The 17,404-nt window shown below is 40.6% G+C and overlaps 1 protein-coding gene across 3 annotated transcripts in view; it reads left to right on the top strand.

The window, feature by feature from the left end:
- The window catches only part of strn3 (striatin, calmodulin binding protein 3), a 185,061-nt gene that overhangs the window by 39,898 nt on the left and 127,759 nt on the right, over positions 1–17,404 (top strand). For all 3 annotated transcript variants that reach the window (XM_072568995.1, XM_072568993.1, XM_072568994.1), the window contains exon 2: positions 1,149–1,252. In XM_072568995.1, coding sequence (XP_072425096.1) covers positions 1,149–1,252 — 104 coding nt within the window. The remainder of the gene's footprint in view (positions 1–1,148; positions 1,253–17,404) is intronic.

The following is a 17,404-nucleotide window of genomic DNA, read 5'->3' on the forward strand; positions in this document are numbered from 1 at the left end:
AAATGTCAAATTAGTTGTGTGGACTTGATGTCAGAAGATTGATTGAAAAATCTTTAAAAAGAGCAAAAAGGTTGGCCTGGATTTAGCTTGGGTCATCTATCAACAAAGTTTCACTGGACTCAGGTTTGCTCCTTTTGCATTTGTTTGTTGCTCAACCATCTTAGGATGCATGTGTTTGCGTTTCCTGTCATTTGTGTGTCAGCTGTGAGGGGATCAGTTTTTAAAAAGCTTCCAACACCAAAGAGAGAATTGCCCTTTGAATAATCAGAAATGACCACTTGTTAGTGATTTTGAGAGAAATGGTAAGAGAGGAAAGATTTAAAAGGGACCTGAGGGGAAACATTTTCACGCAGAGGGTGTTGCTGGAAAGAACAGCCACAGGAAGTGGTGGCGGTTGGTACAACTACAACATTTAAAAGGCATCTGGATGGGTATATTAATAGGAAAGGTTTAGAGAGATATAGGGCAAATGCTGGCAAATGGGACTGGATTAATTTAGGATATCTGGTTGGCATGGACAAGCCGGACCAAACAGTCTGTTTCTGTGCTGTATAACTCTGACTCTATAACATATTAAATTTGTGGTAATAATGCTGAAGCTGTCGGTGTTTGCCATTATTAGTACATTTAACTGTCAGAAACCTCTGGTATCTGCATGCACTGTTTTATTGTATAATTGCTGTTGTGTTCTTCACAGAATAATTAAAAATCAATGATTTTTTTTCGTGAACTTCAATTTACGTTTATTCCTGTTATGAAGATAATGGAAGTGCTCTTGCTCTACCAAGAGTTACTGAGTTTCAACAAAATGCTAAGCCATAAGTAGCTGAACAGCCTCTCTGACCATGGAAAACTAACTTTCCAAATGTGGATTCCTATTGGTTAAGCAGGACATGCAAAGTTTGCAGCTTTTTAGTTTAGACTGTTTCCTTTTGTACTGTGTTACCCATATCCTCATTTGGTTTGAAGTTCACTTTCTGTTCAATGAAATAAATTTGCTTACCGTAGCCTTTTTTCCCTCTAGCGCACATGATGTTTCATGAGTACCAGTGTTGTTTAATAATTTTTTCTTTATTTTTGAGGATTTGAAAAAAACTTTGCAGTAATATTGATATTCTGATTTATCTATTTAATTCTTTGTTAAACAGGCTCGGATAGCATTTTTACAAGGAGAAAGGAAAGGTCAGGAAAACTTAAAGAAGGACCTAGTAAGAAGAATAAAAATGTTAGAATATGCTTTAAAACAAGAACGGTGAGTGTTTTGCTTTCTTGTTTGTACTACAGATTTTCTGTTGTTGACTAGAATCCTATTTGATTTAATTTGCATTTAAATACCAACTTAAATTATTACATTCAACATTAATTAAGGCCTATTCATTTTCAGCAAAGTGGGATTAAAATTTATCTTGATTTTGAAGCTTGTATTAGCATAATTGTTCACATGTTAATTTGTGTTTTGTTTGTGTGAATATGATGTCTTTTTGTTTATTGAACTGATCAGATTATTTTATATCATCAATTTCCGTGCTTATTAGCTTATTGTTCACAGTTAATTTTGCTCAGGAAAGTCATGGATAATCAGCATGCAATAAGTAGTTATTGTAAATGCAAGTGAGATATAATTGGTATCTCAACTGATTTTCCTGCTTCAAATAAGTTCAGTAAAACCACAATGTTTTGCTTGACACAGCACTGAATTTCTCAGATCAGGGCAATTCTCACGTAGTCTTTGATTTGGACAGCGTAAGATTGCTCTTGTACTATCAAATTGGCCATTGGTGTATTAAGTTTGGCCTCTGCACTTTTTGCAGTTCTTTGTAGCTATCTGCTGACCCTTTTGTTGGAGTCTTTATTTATTTTTTCATATAATTATGAGGGTATAATTACTTCTAACTTGTCATATGTGGATAGATGAGCAATTGTCCTTTGTTGACTGGTTATATGACCTTTGGTCTTAATTTCCTTTCGTCATGTCCTGTTTTGAGATCAAGAGTCACCAGGTAACGTGGACTGGTATTTTGTTATTAAAAAAAGAATTGCTGCCTTTACATATCAAAGAAACTCTTTGAAGTCCTTCTCAAATATTCTTGAAAACAGTTACAGATTCAACTGACATATAAAGAAATTTCAGCTTTCTGTATGCTACAGATTTCAGATTAAAGTTGTTTGCATATAGGTCATTGTAATTGAGAGTGATGCTAATAAGACATTTTAGCATTGGTTTGTGGCTGTCATCCATCGTTGGTCCCTCGTCTTTGAATTGTTCAAGTGGAAGGCTGAAATAGCAGTCTTTACACCATTTAATCAGAGTCTTGATTTTCTGAAATTGACTTCCAGAGAATATTTTGTTCCATGTCTTGATGTTCAATGATGGGCAGGTGGTCAGCATACACAAGGAACTGTGACTTCATATTATGTATACCTTGAAGAGAGCTGACATGAACACTGACCTCTGTCAGAATCAGCTTGTGTGACTGATTTGATCGGAGTGCACATTGAATTGCTGGTTACTGAACATTGACAAAATCCTTCTCCTTGAATGCTGCCTGAGCTGCTGTGCTTTTCCAGTGTCTCACTTTTTGACATTACCAAAATGTACCAGAGCGACTAAGATTGTCACATATTGTTTAATGTTGTGAACTTTCTTTATTTAAAAAATGAATAGTTTGCCCCATCTCCCAACTTTAGAAGAGAACTCCATGTCGTCCCATTTTCCTATCCCCGTATTAGTTGAAGCAAAACTATCAGAGATACGGTGTAGCTTTACCTTCTTCCTCTTTATTCTGGGCCCTGGAGGGAGAGAGAACGATCACCCGTGTGCACAGAGACATGAGTTCTTGGTCTTCTCTCGAACAGCAGTTTCTTAAGGAACTATATAGTCACTTACAGGGAGGAACATCCAGATAAGGCGACATACATATTGATTGGGTGACCATAACAATCAGTGAGTATCAATAGTAGAGATTAAGCCATCTGCTGTTACACAATGAATGTTCTTAACCTTGTTAACTGGCTTCACATAATGAATACTTTTCACCTTGTTAACTGACTTTACATACTGAATGCCTCTCCATCTTGTTAAATGGCTCTACATAATGAATGCTTTTCCACCTTGTTAACCCACTAACCTTGCCTCCAGTACCTCATTATATACTGCAAGTTCTGATCTGATCTGAGTCATGCTTAGCTGAACCTTTGTTCCTCAAAACTCAAAACTTAACTCTATCCCTACCTGCTCATACCTACATTTTCTCATCCAGGACCCAAATTTTGCATTTTCCCAAAACTAAGCCATTCTTACTTGAGGCCTTATCCTGTTTATGTTCTAAGTTTTGTTGTGGAGGTGCCGGTATTGGACTGGAGTAGACGAGGTCAGAAGTTGAGATCAGTTTATAGTCCAAAAGGTTTATTTGAATTCTCAATTTCAGATAAACCTTTTGGACTATAACCTGGTATCGTGTGACTTCTGACCAAGTTTTGTTGAACTCGGTCCTTTTTTCAATATATGTTGCTTTCAAATAGAGTAACAGACAGGAATGAAAACATTTACCTCTGCCTTTCTTTAGCAGTAGAAGTAACAAGTAAAAATAAAATTACCAAGAAATTGAATCAAGATGGAGGCAGAGATCAATGTTTTGCTTACGGATGGGAACTGATCATCTTTCTGCCATGCATACCTATTCTGAGCACATCTTGTTTCTTAACTTGTCCTATTTCCACCCCTTTCAATGTGCGCAATGAACTCTTAATATTTTGTGTCACGTCTTCCAGTGTATCACAGATCTTTCATTTTGTTATTTATTCATCCCTTGTAACTTTTTAAATCTGCTTAAAACATTACATTTCTAACATGGTTCTGATAAAAGATCATCAGTGTGAAATGTTAACAAACATAAATGCTGTGAATGCTGCAAATGTGAAATAAAAAGAACAGAAAATGCTGAAAATGTGCAACAGGTTTGACAACATCTGTGGAGAGAAGCAGTTGAATTTTCAAGTCAAGGACTTTTCTTCAGAACTGTTCTGAAGAATTGTCCTTGCTTGAAATTTTAACTCTGTTTCTCTCTCCACAGATGTTACTAAATCTAACCTGAGATGTTAGCTTTGTTTCACTCTCCACTAACCTGTGATTTTCCAAGAGTTTGTATTATTAGTTCAGGTTTCTACCATCTGTAGTATGATTCTTGGGTAAATAGTTCCTTATGTTTTCCCACCAAATGCTGGATCTTACAAAGGTGAATTTCTATAATAACTGTAATAATTGCTTAATTAAGTGTCACAGTATTGATCTTTATTTAAAATAATTTGTGTTTATAGTTAACTTTTAATTGGGACATATTTCTTATAAAATATTTTCCTTTTCCAAATTATGATAAAACAATAGAGATTAAATAAAGCTTTTTTTGGTCCTGCACTGAAAAGGTGAAATCTAACCCACAGAGATGATCAAAATTCAATTTTGTTTCCTGGCCTGCACTCCCACCCCACCAAAACCAAGTATGAACATTTTTCCTTTTGTTTGGTAAAATGGTTAGCTAAATGTGCTCAGTGAAAGATCTGTTCAGCCACATTGTCTATATTAATATAGAGGAACCTTGATTATCCGGTATTCAATTAACCAAATTTCGTAAGATCCGAACAAGATCGCAATGTGTGGCCAACTATGTTATCCGGCATCGATTACCTGGCATTCGATTAACTGAACGAAATACTCCTGCCCGTATTCTTTGGATAATCGACCTTCCTTTGTATAAACCAAAGAACTGCGGATCTGGAGATCTGAAACAAAAGCAGAAATTATGGACAAAACTCAGATCTGGCAACATTAACATTAGCATTGATATGTCAGTGGAATCTGTAACTGTTTTTGAGAATATTTGAAAAGGACTTTGAAGAGTTTGATGAAGTGTAAAGGCACCAACTTTTTTTTAAATGTGTTGGCATTTTAAATACCAGTTAATGTTACCTGGTGAACAAGATAACTAATTTGACTCAACATTAATGCTGCTTTCTCCCAGAGACTTAACTGAGGGTCCAGAATTACCTCCATAAATGTTTGCTACTGCTTGCTTTTTGTTATTCCTGCTAATCTATCTGCCTAGTTCACTTTAGCTTACTCTATCCTCATTTCATCGTGGTTCCCTTTATTTCCAACCCAGGTTTATAATTCTCAAACAGAATATTAAATTCTATTGTCTTATAATCACTACTTCTGAGGGGATTTTTTACTCACAGGTCATTTATTAAACCTAGCTCATTAGCAATCACAAGATCCAAGGCAGTTTGCTTCCTGGTTGGCTCCGTATCATGTTGCTCAAGAAACTAACCCTAATGCACTCATTGTTGAAACTATGCTTTTCAATTTGATTTACCCAATCATAGAGTCGTAAAGTGCAGGAACAGGCCCTTCAGCCCAACTCATTCATACTGACCAAGTTTCCTAAACTGATCTCGCTCATTTCCCTGTGTTTGACCCATATCCCTCTAAACCGTTCCTATCCATTGTACTCACCGACATCACTGCCTCTGGCAATTTGTTCCATACATGCACTACCCTCTGTGGAAAAAAATTGACCCTCAGGACCCTTATAAATCTTTCCCCTATCCCCTCTGGTTTTGGATTCCTCTAGCTTGGGTAAAATACCTTGGCTAGGAGAAAGTGAGGATTGCAGATGCTGGAGCTTAAAAATGTGTTGCTGGAAAAGCGCAGCAGGTCAGGCAGCATCAAAGGAACAGGAGAATCGACGTTTCGGGCATATGCCCTCCTTCAGGAATGAGGAGGGTGTGCCAAGCAGGCTAAGATAAAACGTAGGGAGGAGGGACTTGGGGGAGGGGTGTTGGGAATACGATAGGTGGAAGGAGGTTAAGGTGAGGGTGATAGGCCGGAGAGGGGGTGGGTGGGAGAGGTCGGGAAGAAGATTGCAGGTCAAGAAGCCGGTGCTGAGTCTGAAGGTTGGGACTGAGAAAAGGTGAGGGGAGGGGAAATGAGAAAGCTGGAGAAATCTGCATTCATGCCTTGTGGTTGGAGGGTTTCTAGGCAGAAGATGAGGCGCTCTTCCTCTAGACATCGTGTTGCCATGATCTGGTGATGGAGGAGGCCAAGGACCTGCATGTCCTTGGCGGAGTGGGAGGGAGAGTTGAAGTGTTCAGTCACGGGGCAGTTGGGTTGGTTGGTGCGGGTGTTCACCTTATCTCTCCCCTTCATGACTTTATAAACCTCCTCAGCCTCCTACACTCCAGGTAAAAAACTGGTCTTGGTCTATCCAGCCTCTCCTTCTAATGCAGCCCTTCCAGTTTCAGTAAGATCCTTGTACACTTTCTTTTTTGTACACTTTCCAGTTTAATAACATCCTTCCTACAGTCGAGTGGTCAGAATTGTACACAGTACTTCAAATGTGACCTTACACGTATCTTGTACGGCAGTAACATGATGTCCCAACTCCTATACTCATTGCTCTGACTGATGAAGGCAAGCGTACCAAACACTGCCTTCACCATCATGCTTACCCGTGATGCCACTTCAAAGAACGGTGTACCTGCAGCTCTAGCCATGTTCTCTGTTTGACAACACTCTCCGGAGCCCTGCAATTAACTGTCAGTCCTGCCCTGGTTTGTCTCTATCAAAATGCATTTATGTGCATTATACTCTATCTGCCATTCCTTGGCCCACTGGCCCATTTGATCAAGATTCCATTGTACTCTTAGATAACCTCCTTCACTGTCCACTATGCCACCAATTTTGGTGTCATTTGCAAATCATGCCTCATATTCTTATCCAAATTGTTTATAGAAATTATAGCACTGGATCCAGTACTGGTCCTTGCTGCACATCACTGGTCACAAGCCTCTGGTCTGAAGAAAGCTCTTTACCACCACCATCTCTTGCCATCAAGTCTATTTTGTATCCATTGTCCAGCACTCTAGGATCTTTTGTAATCTAACTTTACTAACCAGGCTACTATGTGGAACCTTTTCAAAGGCTTTGCTAAAGGTGCATGTAGACGACATCTGCCTCTGTGCCTTCATCTCCGTTCTTGGGCACCTCTTCAAAAATTTCAAATTTGTGAGACATTGTGGTGAAGTTGCTGTTAGTGCTGAGGATTGTGAAAGGATACAACAAGATATAGATAAATTGGCAACTTGGGCACAGAAATGGCAGGGGGAGTTTAATCCAGACAAATGTGAGGTAATAATGCATTTTGGAGGATCAACTTTAGGTGTGAATTACACTGTAAATGGCAGAATCTTTAGGAACATTAACATACAGATAGGTCTGGGCATGTGGGTCCACAGTTTCCTAAAAGTCACAACACAGGTGGCCAAGGTAATAAAGAAGGCATATGGCATGCTTGCCTTCATTGGCTGGGGCATGGCATACAAGAGTTGGTAAACCATGTTGCAGCTTTATAAAACTCTTGTTAGGCCACATTTGGAGTATTGTGTGCAGTTTTGGTTGTCACACTACCAGAGGACGTGGAAGATTTGGAGAGTGCGCAGAGAAGGTTCACCAGGATATTGCCATGTCTCAAAGGCATTGGCTATGAGGCAATGTTAAAAAGATTAGGATTGTTTTTACTGAAAAAATGGCATCTGGGAGGAGGCCTGAAAGGTCTACAAAAATTATGAGAGGCGTAGATAGGGGGGATAGTAAGAGGCTTTTTCCCAGGTTGAAGTTTCAATATCAAGGGGGCACAGGTTCAGGGCGAGAGGGGGAAAGTTTGAGAGATGTCCGAGGGAAGTTTCCATGCAGAGTTGTAGGAACCTGGAACGCGCTGTTGGAAGAGGTGGTGGAAGCAGGCCAGTTGGCAATATTTAAGAGGCACCTGGATGGCAAGGGAAAAAGGATTCATTTTTAGTTTAGATGGGGCATGATGATCAGCATAGGCTTGAAGGGTCAAAGGGCCTGTTGCTGTGCTGTACTTCTCTTTTGTTCTTTATTTGTTCTTGTTATGCTGACTATCCCTAATCAGATTTTATCTTTCCAAATTCATCCTGTCTCTCAGAATCCCTTCCAATAATTTACGCACCACTGTTGTTAGGCTCACTGGTCTGTAGTTCCCTGCCTTTACCTTGCAGCCTCTCTTAAATAATGGCACAACATTCATCATGCTGCAATCTTCTGGCACCTGTGGTTGTCAGTAATACAACCATCGCCGCTAGGGGCACCACAATTTCTTCCCTACCTTCCCACAATGTGCTGGGATACACTTGATCAGGTCCCGGGGATTTATCTATCTTTATGCTCTTTAAGATCTCCAGCACCATCTCTTGTCTAATGTGACTCTTCAAGACATCGCTGTTTACTTCCTTGAATTCTGTAACTTCCATGTCTTTCTCTGCATTAAATACTGACAAGAAATATTCATTTAGGATTGACCCATCTCCAGTGACTCAACACAGACACCTTCTGATATGTAAGGGGACTTATTCTCTCACTGAATTACTCTTTTGCCCTTCATATACCTGAACAATTTATTTGAATTCTTCTTTACCGTACCTGCCAAAGTTATCCCATATCCTATTTTGGCCCTCCTGCCTTCCCTCTTAAGTATATTCCTACACACCCTATGCTCCTTACTTGATCCCAGCTGTCTATACCTGACTCATGCCTCCTTTTTCTTGACCAGAGCCTCAATATCTCAAGTCATCCAGTGCTCCCAACACATGCAAGTAGTGCCCTTCTCACTAACGGGAGCATGCTGGTCCTGAACTCTTGTTATCCTGCTTTTGAAAGCCTCCTACGTGCCAGATTTCCTTTTAGCTGCAACAGGGTGTTCCTCAATTAAAATTTGAAATTTACTACCATCAAAATTGGCCTTGCCCCAATTTAGAACTTTAACTTGTGGACCACACCTTTTCCATAACTGTTTTAAAACTAATAAAATTACGGTCACTAGTCCCAAAGTGCTCCCCGACTAACACCTCAGTCACTTCCCTGCCCTATCTCGAAAGAGGTGGTCGGGTTTTATCCTTCTTTCATAGGACCATTGACATATTGATTGGAAAGGTTTTCCTGAACACACTTAACAAATTCCTCCCCAACAAAGTCCTTAACGCTAGCCCTTGACTTTCTCCAGCAATATTTGACGTTGTTCATCTTTGTAAAGATAAGAATACAGACAACTATCTGGTGAATAGAAGGATAACTGAAACTGAAATACAACAAAATTAGTCAATTTAATCAGAAACTTCATGATAAATTTCAGAGAAGCTTAGCTTGCAACAAAGAAAATGGGTCAGGTAAGTTTATTTTTAAAAAACTTAACTGGGATTGTGAAGTAGGTCATAATTTCTCTTAAAGTATAAATGGAATGTGATTTTTTGTTTCTCCCCTACCACCCCTCCATGGGTTTTTGCAGAATTGCAGTTAACTAATGTAACAACACTGCAGCACCAATCTCATTTTGGTCATGTAGATAACATATTGTGTTTACTAAATATAGGTTTACTAAATATAAAAAAAATTCCAGCTGTTGTAATGATACTGAAAGAGCATCCAGAATGATGGCAGTATTGGATTTTGCTAAGTGATATGACTACTGTTTTCTGAAAAAGCTAAATAGACCATGATGAGATACTTCGTTTTGTCTAAGATTAAAACACAGGAATATGGCCTGCACTTGAAGGAAGGTAAATTCAAGGCTGTGGGAACATTGGCCCAGATATTCTTATGGCTATACAGTCCTTGTGGAGGAGTATATTACTAGAGTTGCATGTTGCACCAAACAGAATCCCTGGTGCAGCTGACTCCATGGAAATTGCCTGGAAAGGTAGATTTTCCCATTGGCAATTCCCCTTTTTAAAGTCAGGATTTGGAGGGTAATGACTGTGCAACTATACCTACCCTAATCTAGGCTGATTGGCAAACTATCCCTTTATCTACCAAACTATCACCCTGCCCCTTCACCTTACCCACACACCTTTCCTCAGTCGCTGTCAGAGAGACTTTTGCACCTTTTAAATCCGTAAATACAGCAGAAAGTATTACAATATGTGGTGTACCTTAGCCTCCAGTGCCATGTCTGCATTGGATGGATTCTCTCTAGTTATCTTCAGTGGACCACATTTTGGACCATTCAGATTTTAAATCTGAGCTGAAAAAGCTGTTGATAAGTATACTGTCAGTTGAATTTGTCTCAACAGTGATGGAATATCTGGGACATTGTTTCAATGAATAAATGGCCAATCTGTGCAATAGAATTCGTAGGGAAAGAGCATTGATGCATTCAAATGAAAAGTTAATGGATTTCTTCTGAAAACATTTCAAGGTTGCGGTCTAAGTAATTTGAGACCAGTATAGGTAAATGTATACTTAATTAGTACCTCCTAACGTTTTCCATCACTGAGGCTTTTCTCTGTAATGGGATATATTGAGAAGATAAGTAGTGAAAAAATGTAGTGAGTTTTGAGATTTGTAGCTCAGGTTGAGGTTCTTGATGTAAGTTTGCTTATTGAGCTGGAGGGTTCATTTTCAGATATTTCGTCACCATACTAGGTAACATCATCAGTGAGCCGCTGGTGAAGCACTGGTGTTAGTGATCCACTTTCTATTTATATGTTTAGGATTCCTTGTGAAAGAATCTTTCCACTGATTAGTGACAAAGGCCTTAGGTTTAGAATTATCACTTGAGGCAGATAATGTAACATAAAAGAGAATTAGTTGAATTTCTGGGCAAACAGAATTTAAACATTTTAAACCAGAATGAGTTGTGATTGAAGTATGGTAAAATTTTATTTTATCAGGCATGCACCAGAAATTAGTGGTGCCAGTAATTTTAAAAAGCTGGTTCTTTTCTTCTCCCCCCACCCCCCCCCCCCCATTCTCTTCCTCCTTTTCCTTTTTCCCCTCCTCCCTCCTTGTTCTCTTCCTCCTCATCCTCTCTCTTTTTGTTCTCCTCTTCCTCCCCACCTCCTCTTCTCTGCCCCACTTCCTCTCTTCCCCCCCCACCTTTTCCTCTTCTGCCACCCCACCACCACCACTCTCCTGGGGGCATAGATTTAAAGTTATATGCAAATAAACCAGGAGATGTGAGGGAGAAAAGTCTTTTTCGCACAGTAAGTAGTTATGGTACAGAAGGTGCTGCCTGGAAATGTGGTTGAGGCATGTTGAATGGAGGCATTCAAGAGGGACATTGGATGATTATTTGGATAATAATTATGTTGAGGGATATGGGGGAAAGGCAGGAGATAGCATTAGGTAATAGAACGAATGCAGGCACGAAGGGCCAAAAGCACATCTCCTGCATCATAACTATTCTGTGATTCAGGTGAGTTAGTATGGGGTACTGCACAGAATGTATTGTGCAACAGACATTGAAAATCCATGTGGGTTTTCTTTTTCTAAAAATTTAGGTGAATTTCAGCCTTCCATATTCAATGTCAGCTCTACTCAGAGCTTGTGATTGTTCATGCCACAGATGCCATTAACATTGCACCTTAAATTCATGAACAGGACCTGTGCTTAGCCAGTATGCAATATGTCTGTATATGGTTACTTTTATTGTGCAGTGTGACCAGCTTTTCTGATAGTTACAAGCTTGATTAAATTTTTCAGTCAAATTATGTGAATTCCATTAGTATGCTAGTGCATGCCAGTTTGTTTGTTTGAGTGCTATCTATAAAAGTCTTCATAATTATGATAAACCAGGTACAGTCTACGTAGGATTTCAGCAAAGTATAATGGTGTATGAAGTGTTCAAACAGTGTACTGTAATTATTTTATTCCATGATAATTTCAGTAACAAGTAATTATGCACAAATGAAAACTGTGTTGGGGCACATTGATTTTTGTGTAAAAAGGTAAGGAAATGTTTGTTACATTCTTATTTGGTTATACGAACAGAAAAATTAACTATTTGCTTTTGCAAACTCGATAACATTTCTCTATGCCATTTCAAATGTGACAAATACAGAGGTATGTCTACAGAATTTACTGTTCCATAATTTGTTTTTGAGACCTGGGAAAAGTATGCAAACGTCACTTTCATATTGCAGGAGACAAGGAGTGTGCAGTAGTCAGGATCATTGTGAAGCACACCAGCAAGAGTGTGCCGATGATTAGAATCTCTCTGAGGTGGACCCTGAGGAATGTGAAACAAATTAAGGTCATGGCAAAGACCAACAGAACTGTGTGAAGCAGGTTGAAATCAGGATTTGAGAGTGTACCGACAGAAAAATAACAGGAGTAATCATGACTGAATCTGATTGACAAAGGTAGCCTGAAAGATGAGTTCTTGGTGAAATGTCTTTTGAAGGTGAAATGTCTTTTGAACTGCATGTTCTAGAGCCAAACAGAAAGTTGGCAGTTGAAGTGTCATAGAGATGTACAGCATAGTAAAAGGCCCTTCAGCCATCACATCCATGCCAGTCAAAAACAACCAGGGTTTCTGCCTCCACCAACCTTACGGGTAGTGAGTTCCAGATTCCTACCACCTTCTGGATGAAAACATTTTTCCTCATATCTCCTCTAAATCCTCTGCTGGTCATTGGTACTTGGCAGTGATACTTCCATCAATGCATACACACCAAGGTCCCTCTGATCCTCAGTGCTTCCCAGCCTCCTATTCATCATGTATTCCATTGCATTGTTTGTCCTGCCAAGTGCATCACCATACATTTATACATATAATGCGCAATGTGATAGGATTAATTAATTACGTTATGATAAAGAAACCTCCCCGTAAAAGTGATCGTAACATAATTATGAAACATAATAAGTTTGAGAGAGAAAAGTAGATCTGTGATAAGCATTTAAACTTAAAGGCAATTGCAAGAGTGTAAAGATGACAAATCTGGCTAAAGGCACCAAGGAAATAAAGTTAAAGAATAGGACAGTAGAGATACAATGGCAGGCATTGAAGGAGATACTTCATAACGCTCGACAAAGACTGTAGGAGAAGGATACGTGAACTGTGGCTAACTAAGGAAGTTAAAGTATAATGTTTTAAAACCGGCAATATTTGGAGTGAAGCCATGCTGGATTTTGGGCTGGGTAGTTTGGACTAAACAGGGCCAGATGCAGCCACTTGGTGGGAATAGACCCATACAGTGAAGCACATAAGTAGTCTGATGCCACATGTCGTCAATGTAGTGCAGAGCTGAATTGTATCACAAGGTTTTCCTAATTTTAGTTCAGATGGATGTAGGAAACATGGTACAGATGTTCAGTTTTGAAAAATCTCCAGTTTTTGGACAGTGGGTTTAGAACACTGCCTGTAAAGTAAAATTTAATGAAAAGGTCTGCACTTCTGTGAAGATTAATGGAAAATTAGAAGATTGGACAATTGAAAAACAGCATTGGATGGCTTAAAAAAAGATAGAGCATGAGTAAAGGTGCGCTAGAAACCCTAAGACCAATTCTAAGAGTTTATACAAGTATTTTGAAAGGAAAAGAGTAACTAAATTGAGTTTTGGACCTCTAAAGAGAGAGTCTATGGAATGAATAATGGGAATATGAAAATGGAAGCTTTGAACAGAGATTTCATAGCAATCTTCACTAAAAAGGCACAAATAACATTCCAAAAATGTTTTGAAAATCATGAGGTGAAAGGGAGAGTGGGCAACTTAAAATATTTGCAATCAACAGGCAAAGATACCGAGGAAATGGTTTTAATTTTAGTTTTAGAAAGTTTTAATTTTCCAAATATCCATAGAATCTTCCAAAATTCTAATATTAGGAAAATAGCAAATGTAGCTTCTGTATTTAAGAACATAGAACATTACAGCACAGGCCTTTCGGCTATCGATTTTACGCCAGCCTGTGGAACCAATCTGAAGCTCATCTAACCTCCGATATTTTCCATTTTCATGCATATGTTTATCCAAAGACCATTTAAATGCCCTTAGATTGGCAAGTTACTACTGTTGCAGGCAGTGCATTCCACACCCCTGCTACTCTGAGTAAAGAAACTACCTCTGACATCTGTCCTATATCGATCAACCCTCAATTTAAAGCTATGACCCTTCGTGCTAGCCATCACCATCTGAGGAAAAAGGCTCTCACTGTCCACCCTATCTAACCCCCTGATTATCTTATATGTCTCGATTAAGTCACCTCTCAACCTTGTTCTCTCTAACGAAAACAGCCTCGAGTCCCTCAGCCTTTCCTCATCAGACCTTCCCTCCATACCAGGCAACATCCTAGTAAGTCTCCTCTGAACCCTTTCCAAAGCTTTCCCATCCTTCCTATTATGCGGTGACCAGAACTTTACGCAATACTCCAAGTGCAGCCCCACCAGAGGTTTGTACAGCGGCAGCATGACCTTGTAGCTCCTAAACTCAATCCATCCACCATTAAAAGCTAACACACTGTATGCCTTCTTAACAATCTTATCAACCTGAGTGGCAACTTTTAGGGATTTATGTATAAGGACACCAAGTTACCTCTGTTCATCTACACTACCAAAAATCATACCATTAGCCCAGTACTACTAATTCCTGTTGCTCCGTTCAAAGTGATCACTTCACACTTTTTTCCGCTTTATACTCCATTTACCACCTCTCAGCCCAGCTCTGCAGCTTATCTACGACCCTCTGTAACCTGCAACATCCTTCAGCACTATTCACAATTCCACCAACCTTTTGTGTCATCAGAAAATTTACTAACCCATCCTTCTACGCCTTCATCTAGGTCATTTATAAAAATGACAAACAGCAGTGGCCCCAGAACAGATCCTGGCAGTAACCACTAGTAACTGAACTCCAGGATGAACATTTCCCATCAACCACCACCCTCTGTCTTCTTTCAGCTAGCTCATTTCTGATCCAAACCGCGAAATCAATCTCAATCTCATGTCTCTGTACTTTGTGCAATAGCCTACCGTGGGGAACCTTATCAAACACTACTGGAATCCATATACATCATACCAACCACCTTACCCTCATCCAGCTGTTTGGTCACCTTCTCAAAGAACTCAATAAGGTTTGTGAGGTTTGACCTACCCTTCACAAAACCGTGTTGACTATCCCTAATTAATTTCATCCTTTCGAGATGATTATAAATCCTGTCTCTTATAACCTTTTCCAACACTTCACCCACAACTGAAGTAAGGCTCACTGCTCTATAATTACCAGGGTTGACTCTACTCCCTTCTTTGAACAAGGAGACAACATTTGCCATCCTCCAGTCTTCTGGCACTATTTCAGTAGACAATGATGACATAAAGATCAAAGCCAAAGGCTCTGAAATCTCTTCCCTGGCTTCCCAGAGAATCCTAGTGTCATCCCGTTTTCGTATCATTCGAAGCAAACACTCGGACGCAGTATGGCTCTACCTTCTTCACCTTTATTCCAAGTCCTGGAGAGAGCACGATTGCCCATGTACACAAGGACATGAGTTCTTGGTCTTCTTTCAAACAACAGATTCTTAAGGAATTAGATGGTCACTTACAGGGAGCAGCATCCAAATAAGGCAATATCTATATTAATTGGGTGACTGTTACAATCAACAAGCATCAACAGTAAAGATTAAGCCATCTGGCATTATGCACTAGATGTTCTTCGCCTCGTTAAACCACTGCCCTTGCCTCCAGCACCTCGTGGTTTACTGCAAGTTCTTATCTCGTCAAAGTCAAACTAGCTGAACTTAACCTTTTTCCTACCTGCTCATAGTTTATACACATTCTCACGAGGATAAATCCCATCCAACCCAGGGGATTTATCTATTTTCACACTTTGCAGAATTGCTAACACCTCCTCCTTGTGAACCTTAATCCTGTCTAATCTAGTAGTCTGTGTCTCAGTATTTTCCTTGACAACATTGTCTTTTTCTAGTGTTAGTGCTGACAAAAAATATTCATTTAGTGCTTCTCCTATCTCCTCAGACTCCACGCGCACCTTCCCACTACTGTCCTTGATTGGCCCTAATCTTTCTCTAGTCATTCTTTTATTCCTGGTATACCTATAGAAGGCTTTAGGGTTTTCCTTGATCCTATCTGCAAACAACTTCTTATGTCCCCTCTTGGCTCTTCTCAGCTCTCTTTCAGTCCTTCCTAATTAACTTGTAACTCCCAAGCGCCCTAACTGAGCCTTCCTGTCTCATCCTAACATAAGCCACCTTCTTCCTCTTGACAAGAGATTCAACTTTTAGTAAACCACGGCTCCCTTGCTTGACCACTTCCTCCCTGCCTGACCAGTATATTTTTATCAAGGACACACAGTAGCTGTTCCTTGAATAAACTCCACATTTCAATTGTGCCCATCCTGTGCATCCTAAGTCTTGCCTAATCGCATCACAATTGCCTTTTCCCTAGCTATAAACTCTTGCCTTGCAGTACATACCTGTCCCTTTCCATTACTAAAGTAAACATAACTGAATTATGCTGAAAATGTGTTGCTGGACAAGTGCAGCAGGTCAGGCAGCATCCAAAGAGCAGGAGAATCGACGTTTCGGGCATGAGCCCTTCTTCAGGAATGAGGAAAGTGTTTCCAGCAGGCTAAGATAAAAGGTAGGGTGGAGGGACTTGGGGGAGGGGCGTTGGAAATGTGATAGGTGGAAGGAGGTCAAGGGGAGGGTGATAGGCCGGAGTGGGGGTGGGGGTGGGGGCGGGGGCAGGGGCAGAGAGGTCAGGAAGAAGATTGCAGGTTAGGAAGGAATTACTGAGTTCGAGGGGTTTGACTAAGACAAGGTGGGGGAAGGGGAAATGAGGAAACTGGAGAAATCCAAGTTCATCCCTTGTGGTTGGAGGGTTCCTAGGCGGAAGATGAGGCGCTCTTCCTCCAACCGTCATGTTGCTATGGTCTGGCGATGGAGGAGTCCAAGGACCTGCATGTCCTTGGTGGAGTGGGAGGGGGAGTTGAAGTGTTGAGTCACAGGGTGGTTGGATTGGTTGGTCCAGGTGTCCCAGAGGTGTTCTCTGAAACGTTCCGCAAATAGGCGGCCTGTCTCCCCAATATAGAGGAGGCCACACCGGGTGCCGCGGATGCAGTAAATGATGTGTGTGGAGGTGCAGGTGAATTTGTGGCAGATATGGAAGGATCCCTTGGGGCCTTGGAGGGAAGTAAGCGGGGAGGTGTGGGCGCAAGTTTTGCATTTCTTGCGATTGCAGGGGAAGGTGCCGGGAGTGGAGGTTGGGTTGGTGGGGGGTGTGGACCTGACGAGGGAGTTATGGAGGGAGTGGTCTTTTCGGAACGCTGATAGGGGAGGGGAGGCAAATATATCCCTGGTGGTGGGGTCGTTTGGAGGTGGTGGAAATGACGACGGATGATACGATGTATATGGAGGTTGGTGGGGTGGTAGGTGAGGACCAGTGGGGTTCTGTCCTGGTGGTGATTGGAGGGGCGGGGCTCAAGGGCGAAGTGGAGGAGATGTGGTGGAGGGCATCGTCAATCATATTTGGGGGGAAATTGCGGTCCTTGAAGAAGGAGGCCATCTGGGTTGTACGGTATTGGAACTGGTCCTCCTGGG

Source organism: Chiloscyllium punctatum, chromosome 4, assembly GCF_047496795.1.
Source record: "Chiloscyllium punctatum isolate Juve2018m chromosome 4, sChiPun1.3, whole genome shotgun sequence".
NCBI lineage: Eukaryota > Metazoa > Chordata > Chondrichthyes > Orectolobiformes > Hemiscylliidae > Chiloscyllium > Chiloscyllium punctatum.